This window comes from Nanorana parkeri, unplaced genomic scaffold (assembly GCF_000935625.1).
Source record: "Nanorana parkeri isolate BGI_ZX_2015 unplaced genomic scaffold, ASM93562v1 scaffold22, whole genome shotgun sequence".
In the NCBI taxonomy this organism is placed as follows: Eukaryota; Metazoa; Chordata; class Amphibia; order Anura; family Dicroglossidae; genus Nanorana; species Nanorana parkeri.
Window position 1 is genome coordinate 1,437,339 of NW_017306290.1, and position 13,389 is coordinate 1,450,727.

General features: G+C 41.6%; 1 protein-coding gene across 1 annotated transcript in view; it reads left to right on the top strand.

Moving 5' to 3' along the window:
- MAN1A1 (mannosidase alpha class 1A member 1) overlaps positions 1–13,389 on the top strand; it is a 174,470-nt gene that overhangs the window by 81,711 nt on the left and 79,370 nt on the right. Inside the window, exon 4 of the mRNA XM_018563715.1 lies at positions 4,158–4,238. Within this exon, the coding sequence (XP_018419217.1) occupies positions 4,158–4,238 (81 nt within the window). The remainder of the gene's footprint in view (positions 1–4,157; positions 4,239–13,389) is intronic.

Sequence of the window (13,389 nt, forward strand, 5' to 3'; positions counted from 1 at the left end):
CACTCTGGCACCCCGAGATCGCCGCCATCACCGCTGTGAATTATGCAGGCCCCGACAAGGCCTCCTCCGGAGCTTCCGGCTGGGCCGCCATTCTGGCGCGCGGCTGTTTCAGTCCGCGGGCCGGCTGAGACTGAGGGGTAGTAGGGCGGCTCGTAGATGACCTCCGGCGCCCCCGAGACATACCCCCGGGATCAGGGCTTGATCTGGGTGTGATCCACCGACCACTTGAGCGCTCCACGGTGCGTAGGAAAACAGGATAGTAGGATAGGTGGCGGAGCACAGTTACTGCACGTGTGCTCCGGTCGCCATCTTGGACACGCCCCTCTAGCAGAGTGATCTTACTGATTAGCAGAGGTGTAAACCACAGGGTTCACTTGAAAGAATTACAAATGCTTAGAGTGGCAAAATAGCAAATGTGTGTGATTTTTCACCTGCGTATTTAGCGATTTGCCTAAAGTTAAAATTTGAAGGCTTAATCCTCCTTTAGGGTCATGTCTCATGTTGCACCATATATATGGGTGCAGCATGGGACATTTTCCTAAAGGAAAAAGAATAGCAAGAGATTACAAGTCCCACCTGCCACATTGGTAGACTGACTCACAGATCTCAATGTCACTTCACTTGTAGTCCACGGATTACTTCATCCAGCTCCATAATGGTAGGCCCATACCTCCAAATGGACCTGGGTAGGGATGTAAATAATGCATCAGCCTGTATATTTTACCCACGATGCATAGATTGTGTTTGCAATGCTCTGCAGGCAGCAATGCAAGAATGTATATCATTGCATTTTTATTTCTTTTTTTTTTTAGTTTGTGTGTGCATGTATTACATTTTTGCAAAAAGGGGACTATGACTTTTATAGTAAGTGCACTTTCAGTTAATGTGACTCTAAACTCAGGAGTTAAATGCTAAAAATGCATTAAAGTACTTTAACTATTAACAAAAATGTATCTTATTTGTGTATCAGTCAGTTGTAGAGCCTCAAATCATCTGTCAATTTGTGCTGACGCTGTCCTTCCTCCTGGAGGGTGGCTACTTTTGTTCCCCATGGTCCTTGTGTGTATTGAAAAGTAGTCACCGCTCCAAGTTCACTCTTGTGATGGACTACAATCTCATGTTTAGTTTACTACTTAATACTGAGATTGTAATCCATCACAGGAGTCGCTTTGCAGCGGTGGCTACCTTACAACACACACACGCGGACCATGGGGAACAAAAGTAGGCACCCTCCGGAAGGACAGTGTCAGCACAAATTCGGAGATGATTTGAGGATCTACAGCGGAGTAAAACACAAATAAAGATACTTTTGTGTTAATAGTTTAGGTACTTCAATGAAGATTTAACTCTCAGTGAAGTGTCACTTTAATACAATTGAATAACGATACACTATAACGGCACACCAAAACCTAATTTTGAGAGGTAATATTGTACCTATAAAGCTAAATAATGGTGATTCTTACAAAGTCCCCTTCCAGACTATTTTCTTTGCCACCTCAACCCTTCTCTTCTCTACTCTGCTACTGACTACCTCTATGACAAAATGTCACCCCTGACCTGGCTACTTCTCTCTTTAACAGCTCAGTCTTATCCTCCCTAGAGACCTTGACTCCCTTCACCACATGCAGACTTAGGCCGCATCCAATACAACCATGGCAAACAGAAGAAACCAGACATCTTAAAAGACATGGCATGCGAGTGTGGCGTAAAACTAGGTCTCCACAAGACTTCACACTATATAAAGCTGCCGTACTAAAATATAATTCCTCCCTCCGTGCTGCCAAACAGACTTATTTTGTCACACTTATTAACACACTCTAATCCAAACCTCGCCAACTCTTCTACTCTTAACTCTCTGTCCTCCACCGCCTCTGCCCACTGACTCTCACTGCCCAGTACATTGCCATTCATTTCAACAACAAAATCAATTCAATCCGGGATGAAATTCCCACTGTCCAGTCCAGACCCACCATTACACTTGCTACTTTTCACCCCATCACCACAGAGGAGGTTACAAAGCTTTTCTGACACTCACCACTTTCCTCCTGGATCCAGTTCCCTCACCATTACTTCAGTCACCCTCTTGCTCTATCCTCCACCCTTACTCAGATTTTTCAATCTTTCCCTCTCTAGCATCTTTCCCTCCCCTCCTAAAACATGCACTGATCACCCCAATACCCGAAAAATTTACTGGACCCCTCCAACCTTAACAATCACAGACCAATCTCCTTACTCCCATCCCCCTCCAAACTCCTAGAACACCTAGTCTACAATTGCCTGAGCTGCCACCTCACTAATAATCTCCTCGACCCCTTACAGTCTGGCTTTCGCCCCCAACACTCCACTGAAACCTGCCTCCTAAAACTCACCAATGACCTACTAACTGCTAAAACAATGGCCACTACGCCTAACTCTTGCTACTAAATGTTTCTACTGCTTTTGACACCCACTGCTCCTCAAAAAAACTCCTTGCTTGTCCTACAAGACTCTGCTTTCTCATGGTTCTCCTCCTACCTAAGTGCTCTTCTAGTGTCTGCTACAAATCTACCTCTTCCTCTCCTCTTCCCCTTTCTGTTGGGGTCCCCCAAGGCTCTGTTCCTGGACCCCTTCTCTTCTCTATCTACATGTCCTCACTTGGTCAGTTGATAACCCCACATGGCTTCCAATACTATCTCTATGCTGATGACACTCAAATATATCTCTCCACTCCACAACTCACCCCCTCAGTCTCCTTGCGTGTCACTAATTTATTGACCTATTAGTCTGGATTTCACAACACTTCATAAAGATCAATCTTTTAAAAACGGAGCTCATGCTATTCCCTCCCCCTACATTTTGATCAGGATTGATAAAACAACTATCCATCCCTACCTCACCTTTCTGCCCCACATCCAATCACTATCCAAATCCTGCCGTCTTTACCTTTGTAACATGGCCAAAATGCGCCCCTTTCTCGCCAATGAAGCCACAAAGCTGCTCATCCACTCGTTCTCTTTCGTCTTGACTATGGTAACTCCATCCCGCCTTAGAAAGCCATCCACAACGCTGCCCCAGACTATATCTCAAACCTTGCCTCCAAAGTATCACTGTAAAGGTGCCCATACACTGTACGATTCTCGTACGAGAATCGCGGGAAATCCCGCGATCGTACGAGAATCGTACAGTGTATGGAAGGCGTGCGACCGTTTCTACTGTATGGTCGCACGTCTTCCATCGAACAAGCAGGCTGGAAAACCCGCCGGGAATCGTACGATTCTTGGCGAGTGAGTGGCCTGCTTGTTCGACAACTGAAGAACGGGCCGGTGTGCGCACACTGCCCGTTTGCCGTCCTTGCAAGCCCGCCCCTCATTGCAGTCATCGCAAGCCCGCCCCTCAAGATGGGCAGATCGTACGTTTTTTTAAGTACTTTACAACCATCGCAAGACTAAGGTCTTGTGATGGTTGTAAAGTGTATGGCCACCTTTACAGTCCTCTCTGCTCCTCCCAAAACCTCCTGCTCCCTCGTCAACTCTTTATGCTCGTCTCCAAGACTTCTCTAGAGTCTCTCCCATTCTTTGGAACTCCTTACCCCAACCTGTCCGTCTATCTCCTACTCGGACTGCCTTTAGGCGATCACCAGAGACGCCTCTCTTCAGGGAAGCCTATCCCACCTCAAACAAATCACTGAACTATCTTTCTCAAACAGTTTATCCCCACACAGCTACCTCCTCATGTATCACTTAGACCTATCACCTCTTAGATGATGAGCTCTCACGGGCAGAGGCCCTCTTTACAACTCTGTCTTGAATTGTAAATGTAATGTCTTTCCTATATTGTAAAGCGCTGCGCAAACTGTTAGTGCTTTATAAATCTTGTATAATAGTAAAAATAATATTTTTCTCTTTGTTGGTTTGGAATTCATGGGTATAGAATGCTCATTCCTATTTGAACCAGCTAGTTTGTCAAACCATTATTTGTAAATTCCATGTCCATGATTTGGCACTGCATTGTTCTGTTACCAGTCTTCTGTTCTTTCATGCATATGTTTTTCATACTATCATCATGTGTTCCTACATCCTTTACCTCTTTCAGTCCTCTCTATTCCTCTCCCATTTCCTGCTCTTTTCTTTCTGTGCTGTATATGCCATAACATTTTTTTCTTTTATATATCTTTGCAGAATGCAGAAGTCTCAGTCTTTGAAGTCAATATCCGTTTCGTAGGCGGTTTGTTATCTGCATATTATCTTTCAGGGGAAGAGGTAAGGATTGTCTTCTAATTATTGCTGTTTTGTATGAGCATAGATATATGTTGAGAAGGCATATCTGCCCATGTGCTGCTAGTGAGGCTGCAATAAAAGTTACCTGTCTGTAACAGTAATCTGGTCACATGCTTTACAGGCAATAAATGGGACATTCGAGAAATACAGGGAAAATAGGCATCAAGCGAACCGGTACTTTGCCCTGAGTGGGTGTTTACTGGACGTTTCAGTGAGCCTGAGCGTGCAAAGCAAAGACTAATCTTAAACCAAATCATGTATGCACTTGTGTGGAAGAAATAAGAGAAGGAATGTCAATACTCGAACAAAACTATTGCACTCTGTCTTTGGATATTATTCACAATGATTTGAAACCCTATCATTTTGTAACGTGTTTATTTGCCCTTTTTGGTTGGGTAGGTTCTTAAGTAAATGGGCATTTTGCTGTTGTCTTGGTTCATATTTTCTGAGTTGTATCATACTCAGGAAACGGAGTGGCCACTCAATGGTTCTATTTTATTATAATACTAATAATTTCTCCCACATGCTCATCTTTCTGTGCCCTTGCATGCGAACAAGACCATTTTAATATAGGCCAATAGGGGGGTTTTACCTCGCACCAGGTTTATAATAGTTTTAAACCAGCTTCCTGGAATCCAAAGTAATCAGGGGACATTTTGAGCAGTGCCTTCTCCTTTTTGCTTATTATGTCTTTAGGTAAACACTTGAAAATGTAATGCAAGCACACAAACTTTAAGAGAGACAAATCTCTAAGATTCTGGGATTTAACCATTTTGCTGCCAGAGCCATTTTTGCATTTTCTGCACACATATTAAAATGCACATTTTGGGCCTGAGGAGTATTTAAACCCATCAGGATGATATATTTTCTGTAAGCAGAGACCCTGTAGAAGAAAATGGAGGCAATTGCAATTTTTTCATCAAAATATTCATGATCGTTTAGGTGCACTTTATTTGTTAAATCTCTTTTCCCTTTTAATCTTCCAGGACAGCACAGGGGAGAGGTTATCCACCCACCTAAAACAGGAAACACATTGATCTGCAATTAAAATAAAAGGGGTGGTCACTCCTAGCCACATCAGTTGTGCTTCTTCCAGCCTAACAGGAACATCAAAACTTTGTATTTTCCCATAGGCCTTCATGTTAGTTGCAGGGACCACCCAGTATATGCTCCCCAATTATTTCTGGGGAATGGACCTGGAGGGGTTGAATGCCTGGGCAGTCCTGGTCTCCTTATGAGACCATCTCCCACCTGAGTGTGGGCTAGGTAGACCTCCTCCAGACTTGATTTATGTGACTCACATTTGCCTCTATTCCAGCTAAGACCTTTGGTTATGTCCAGGTCTAGGAGCTGAAGCTGTACCGCTTGATGGTTAACAGTGCCTTTTATAAACCACAGTTAGAGTGTTTGACCTTGGCCTACTATAACCTGGAACCTCCAAATTTCCTTTACTGGATGGCTATATTACAGATTAGTAACCAGTGACTAGGTTATACCTATGTTATGTGATGATTCTAATTGTCGGCTGGATAGTGTAGGACTTGCCTGATTACACATTATTTGTTTGGTCTCTTAGAGAAAAATCACACTGCAAAAAATATTTTGTGGTATTCATCTATGTATTAAATACATGACAGTGGAGTTAGTTCATTTATGCATGTATTTATCTATATTCATGTTGCATGGTATGCTCATGAACAGGCACATTATGCGGCAGCAGGACCTCTAAATGCTGAGGTTCAACTTTGTTATATCTATGCTGTGGAGTAGACCCCCATTAAAAATTCACAATCTGTGAGTCTGTATATGGGATATTTCTTATTGCTTGGTGGAGCTTTTTCTTCTATGACTACACCTTAACACTGACTCTGTGCATTCTGCAATATGGTTGAACCCTATGTATTTATTTACACACACACCATTGGGGTAATTTTAGATTTTCTATGTACAGTATTATTTTGATTGCATTTTACATGACATAGATGGCTCAGAAGTATTGACTTCTAAATGCTTAGGCAGCAAAGAAGTCTCCTTACATTTGGACACTACTAGATGCATTTCCTATGCCTGAAACCACTAGGGTAATAGGACACAATGCCTTTTACCTAGAAACTGTCAATTAAATCCTCTTAGTAAAGCATAAAACTCTTGAAGTAACGTACAAGTTGTGACCGTCATATGTTGTTGTATTTTTGGTTGCTATAATGGAGGTCTTATGCATGCAATTCAAGTTAAGAGCGCAGTATGTGAAGTCATATAGGTTACAACTCGAGGCCTTTTTGTTGTCTTGTCAATGTTTGTGGTTTTTTTTATTTATTTATTTTTATTTCTAGTGCTTCTGCCCTAAATCACAATATATATCTTGCATGACTTGTTATATAAGTGGGGTAAGAGCTTGTTCACACTGCAATCCTTGCATTCATTGTGGTTTCTGCATGAGCATTTGCATGCTTTGGTAATGTGTTTGTAAGGCACTGCAGTGTGTTTTTTTTACCAGATTTTATTTTGGACACTGGTGTGTACTTGGGAAATCAGAAACAATTGGTTTAACTGTGCAAGCTTCTGGTGTGAACAAGCCCTGATGGTCAAGGTTGCTGCACACTAATGTGTGGCGTTATGTTCAATAGTTATGTTCAACACGTTATTTTTTTACTGCTATAGGCACAGTATTCTGAAGTAGTGACCTGGAAACTTTAACTCAGATCAGCTCCTCATTGCTCCACATAGTGCTGGAGTGGAGTCAGACCTTAAACATTGGGAAGAACTTCTGATATTTGTATTGATATGGTGCTTTTAGGTGCACATATGGGGAGGGAAGTTGGGGTGAGGCTTAGGTATGCAAAGTAGTTATAAAGCTGCTATTCCTCGCTCTGTTCCCACTTTTTTTCTTTAGTGGGAGGTAGACATTTCCTGCCATTGCATCTATCTGAAAGAGGCACACAGTTTATACCCCCAATTGGTTCCTACTGCCACCTACAGTGATCTGGTCATCTCGGGCCATTAACCTCTCCTGCTTAAGCAGTTGGTTGTGGGTAAACCAAGGTTTTACCTGGTGTGTTCTGTTAATTTTTTTCCTGTTAAAAAGTAGAATGTGTTGGATCCCAAGCTCAAGAGGAGCAATCCCACATCATTGGATTTGCACCAGCTCACAATCTACCAACTGTTTCCAGGTTGCATTCAGCGTCCCTCCTAAGGGACTTGACACTTATAACCTGCATCATTGCCCCCTGCTTCAGTCCTATTCCTCCTCAGTCTTCCATAGGTCTGTCAGGTGTGGCCCCCTCCTTTGCATTGAGCAGGGAGAAGAATTCAGCAGCTATGCTAGAATTTATGGACCAATTGCAACTTTGTTTACTGGCTAAGTACAGAGGTTGTAAGCCTAGTTCTACATCTTTACCTCCAGAATCCTTTTCTGGCTTTTCTTGAAGCTGTAACAGCTTCCGTGCTGTTCGCTGCAGATGTACTGTCTGAAGAAGGGGCTTACAGGTCCTTGTTAGTTGAGTTTGATCTTGAGGAGCCTCAGCTGAAATAGCTCCCAAGCTAAAATATATCACATTGGCTCGTATTGATGCCGTGGGAGGTGCATTTAAAATGGAACAGCCTATACTTCAAAGGACTCAAGACTATCAAAACCTTTCCGGTACACTCCTTTCTTCAACCTGTTCTGTGCAGAGACTGGACTTCTCCTGACAAGTTATTTACTCTGCCTAAATGCTTTTCAGACCAATATCCCCTTTTTTGATTTTCTTAAGAAGTGGGCTGTCCCTTCTGTGGATCTGGGAATATAATGTTTTACCAGAATCAGCCATAAAATAAAAGGCATTTTGTCAATCGACAAGGGGTAGATGAGTGGTGAATAAAATTACATAGGGCTGCAACAACTAATCGACTAAATCGATTATAATCGATTATTGAAAAAGTTGTCAACCATTAGTTTGTCCTGTTCACGGCTCCAGACACGTTGTGGGCCGCACCTCCTCCCCACCAAACGCTCGCCGCAGCCAGACTCGCCTGCCCGCATCCATGCCACACACCTCCTTCCCGCCTCACGCTCAATGCCCGCCCACATCCACGATCAGCACGGGGAAGCGGGGAGAAAAAGTAAGGAGGAGCAGGTGTGGGTGGATGACAGCCATCGATGGATGGGCCTGATCTCAGAAGCAAGTTGCTGGAAGACTGCTCGGGTAAGCCTGCACTTTCCCACACATGGTGCTCTATAATGTATTGCTGGGATTTGTATTCCTCTATAGCTGATGGTACATTGTGCTGTATATTATACAGCACAATGTACCATCAGCTATAGAAGAATACAAATCCCAGCAATCCATTATACACTGTATGTATAATGGATTGCTGGGATTTGTTGTATTCCTATATAGCTGGTGGTATTCTGCATTGCGCTGTTTAGAGGACTACAAATCCCAGCAATAATACATTATACAGCGCAATGCAGAATACCAGCTATAGAGGAGTACAACAAATCTCAGCAATAGTAAATCTTTCAGTGCAATGCAGAATACCAGTGCAGTGCAGAATAGAGTACAACAAATTCCAGCAATAATACATTATACAGTGGTGCAATGCCGAATACCACTAGTTATAGAGGACTACAAAACCCAGCAATAGTACATTATACAGCGCAATGCAGAATACCACCAGCTATAGAGGACTACAAATCCCAGCAATAGCACATTATAGTATAATGTACTATTGCTGCAATTTGTTTTATTCCTCTACAGCTGCTGGTATTCTGCATTGCGCCGCTGTATAATGTACTATATTGCACACTTTTTTTTTTACTTCCACCGCTCCAAGCTTACTCCCGTGATGGACTACAATCTCAATACAAACTAGTAGTCCATCACTGGAGCCTTTTTTTAAAATCCGATTTAATCGAACTTAATAATCGGCTAACTAATCAATTTTTAAAATAATCGTTAGCCGCAGCCCTACTTTGATGTATGTATTGTGTCCAATCCGATGCATCTATTATATACCAAGTAACCTGTGTTCATGTAAGTAATTGTTACTTAAACATGGTGATTTTTCAAGTCTGATATTACCATTAGTCTGAGCATCCTTACTATATAAACAAGTTTGTTTTTACCATTGTTCCATTTTCTTGCTCATATTTAATAAACGCAACTCCTAAAATGATTACATATTTTATTAGAATATGTAATGGCTGTGATGGAATGTGGGAAGAACAGCCTGCTGAGCTCTATCAATGTCTTGACTGGATCAAGTGGGCTGTGACACAGGAAGTTAAGTAGGTAGCTACTTACAAGAATACAATTCATCTCCATCCAGTGTGGGTAGTCTAGCTGAGACACTAAATTTGCAGTTCAAAATTCATCAAATGCATTAGTCTGTTGTATGAATTTCTTTTACCTAGCTTTTTCTTTTTTGCTTTTGTGATATTTTTGTATAACTTTATATTTCACTGTTTTTAACGCAACATACTGATTTTAGAGGGCATCTGAGCAAGACCTTGAAGACTGTAAAATGGATCCAAAAACGAGAAATTAGGTTTGTTTTTAGGAATGCTTTAATCAGTTAAACATAAAAAAATAGATTTCAGTGGCGTTAATTTCATTCAGCACATAGCGATGTAATCTGAACCTGTCTTCTGCTAGGTATTTTGCAGTCTCGTCATAGAACTAGTGAGACAAGGCTTTAGTAAATATACCGGTATTTACTGGCTAGAGGACTGAGTGCACAGGTGTCTGTAGCCTGGGGCAAATCTATACTTTAGAATTGGCTTGTTTTGGCTACTGTTGCATTTTGGTGTTTGAAACTTTGCTGATAGACTATGTAGAAGGTGTTGCATGCTTCTTATTGTTGAATCCATGGTGACAGATCTTTTAAGAACGAACCTTGGTCTGAACCTCTGGTGCCTAACCTGTGACCCTTTTGTGCCAAACACTACGGAAAGTTGTCTGCATTTTCCTTAGGTTCTTAAAGTAGCATTAAGGCCTGGGCGTTTTTTTACCTTAATGCATTCACTGCATTAGTGTAAAAACAGCCCATCACCTTTTTTCTACCCCAGTCTCCCCCACACTTACCCGTCAGCTGCGCTCGTCTCCGTCACCGGTTCCGAAGCTATTCTCCGTACCCCGAACTTCCGAGTTGCGGGGGAGGATACTGATGGCAGAGGAGCCATAAGCTCCTGCCATCAATCAAAGAGGGAAGGGGAGTGGCCTGCCACAGGGCTGTGTGTGTATCTATGGACGCACACAGCCGCTGCGGGCACGAGCGTGCATGGGTGCCTCCATTAGAACGATTGGGGGAACAGCATGGCAGGGACCCACTAAAAAACGAGGCATGAAGTACTTTTAAAGAAAAAAAGAAAACATCCTCCAGCAAAGGAGGGTCACCTTAAAGGAGAAATTAAAAAAAATAAAAATTGGCTTTAATATAACATTAAGCTGACAATACACTGGTAGATTTTTGTACAGACATTCATACAAAATATCTCGTCTGAACATTCAATAATACCATTATAGGGGATACAGTAAATGTACTTCTGTGACCCAAAAGAGCAGTAAAGCCAAAAAAAGTTGGTTTACTTCTCTTTTAATAGTAGTAATTCAGAGTGAGCATAAGATGAGCAAATTACATAAAACGGTTACGGTAAGTGAAAACCTCATGCATAAATTATCTGTACATGAAGAAATATGGGCAGCTGAAGTTGCAGATTTCCACATTTCTTGTAAAGTTTGTCCTTGGACATGCCTCTTCCTTAGCAGCGGCACTAGTGCACTTCCATTGTCAGCAATATAGTTTTCATAACAGGCTATAATGATTTAAAGTAGTTGAAAATATATGGTTTGTATTATAAGCTGTGAAGATTTGTGCTGAAATGGACTGTTGCTATCAACTAAAGTTATGAAAGTAGCCCTATAATGTCAGATAAGTGATTGCAGAGGATCCAGTGTTCTTTGCTTCTAGCCACTAGTATATCTTAGCTGAGCGGATCATTATTATAGTAGGCTTAGAAGAAAATAAACATAAACTGGTAGAAATGTATATTTGTACTACACCAATTAGCCATATCATTATGACCACCTGCCTAATATTGAGTAGGTCTTTCTTTTGCTGCCAAAACAGTCCTGACCCATTTAGCCAAGGTGCCATTTTTGGCCGATATGTTTCGGCGGCCGATGTATCGGTGCATCCCTAATTATTTTTACTTCTTTTTGAATGAAAACCTCCACATTTTCTATTCTGTGCCATTTTTAGCTAGAAAGGGGTTTAGTGGAAATCCTAAAAGGGAGCTCCTGCCAACTAGCTGAATACATAAATGACATACATGTAAAGTCTTACCTGACAGGATAATTGTAATTGTTTGCAGCCACACTGGTAAACAACAACACTAATAACCTTACCAACTTTACAGTTGTTTGTGTCCTGACCGAAGCATGAGCCCTGGGCTATGAATGAGAATCATCACACTGAGGGACTCTCTAGAGATCCTGTCACCTGACCAGTTCAACAAAAAAAAAAATCTTCATATAATGTATGTTATGCATGTTCTTTAATTAGGAAAGGCATTCAAGTGGTGATGCTGCTGGATCCTGAATGCCGTTTTCCCCCCATTTTTATTCCAATGGGGATTTTCTATTGCAATACCGTTCAACAACTACACGCTCATGCAGGTGTGATGCAGTCCTTATGATTGCAATGGTGGCGTTAGGCAAATGGCACAGCCCGAACAGGATGTGCGGTTTCAAATTTGCTGCTGTATTACTTTTCAGGTGGGCTGTTGGGGGGGAGAGCTGGTTATTAAAAACGTGTTTACCGCCCGTGTGAACGAGGCCTACGAGCTGTGGAATATGTGCCCTCATGAACTAGTTTTAGCCAGCTCAGTTGATTTTGAAAAAAAAAAAAGATGCTTTCCTAAATGCACAAAATATAACTGGATATTAACATTTGTCATAACACCAGAGATTGTTGATCCAGGGAATATTAGGGGATCAGGAAGGAATTATTTTCCCTTGTTGCAGCAATTTGGACCATGCGTTATGAATTTGTTTGCCTTCCTCTGGATCAACCATGTATCGGGTTCTGTATATGGAGGTTTTTTATGTATCTGTTGGTTGAACTGTATGCAGTTATGTTTTCACCCAAACGATGGCACTATAAAGGCACATTGCAAGTGAATAAAAAGTCCTTTATTGAAATAGGAAAACTCTGCAAGTTTAAAATACGTTATACTTATACAGGGTCTCTTTAAGCCCATATTCACACCTTTTTGTGTGTATATTATTGCACATCAACACTTATGTTACATTTATCTGTATGTGCATCCATAGATTTTATTTGCTTGTCGCCATATAAAAATGTGCATGAACATTTTCTTAAAATGCACTGTAATGTACCACAAGTATGTGAACAGGCACCACTGAAAATGTTAATTGTTTTTTCTGTTAATATGGTACCATGCGACACATAACGTGCATGTTCTGTCCCAGGGGTAAAGCACTCCAGCTGTGGTGAAACTACAAACCCCATGAGGCATTGCACGGCATCAGCCACAGTCATTTGTAGTTAGACCACAGCTGGAGTGCCGAGTTTGCCCAACCTTGTTATATCCTATAGGTGGCCAAAGCCTTACTGTGCCTCTTCTGTAAACCTTCCTAAATACCAGTTTTAAGAAACTGGATAGATGTAAGATTAACATCACTGTACAGTGCAGTTGAGCCTGATGAAATTTAAATGTAGAACCTCCCTCCGGGTTTTTTTAATTCTGTTTAGGGATTCATAAAATTCCTTTAAAATATAGGTAACTATTTATTGAATTCATATCTTGGCTAAAGGGTGGGTTTTATATTTTCTCTTCTGCTTTAAGTACTGTTAAAGAGTTTTCTTTATGTATAAATTGCCTCCCATTGTTGGCCTATTATGTGATGGTAATTGAGAAATGCATTGGATTTTCTCTGTACTATCCCTCATTCACAGAGGGGGTCCCATGCCCTGGATCCCTAATGTGCAATGATGAAAACCAGCATGAGCTTACTTTCAAACATCTGTCAGCTTATGGAAGTATCTATGACAGACTGCGGGTTAGGTATCACCTGATGCGTACGAGCCCTAGGCACATTTTTAATAGTTTTGATTGAATCGTATAATT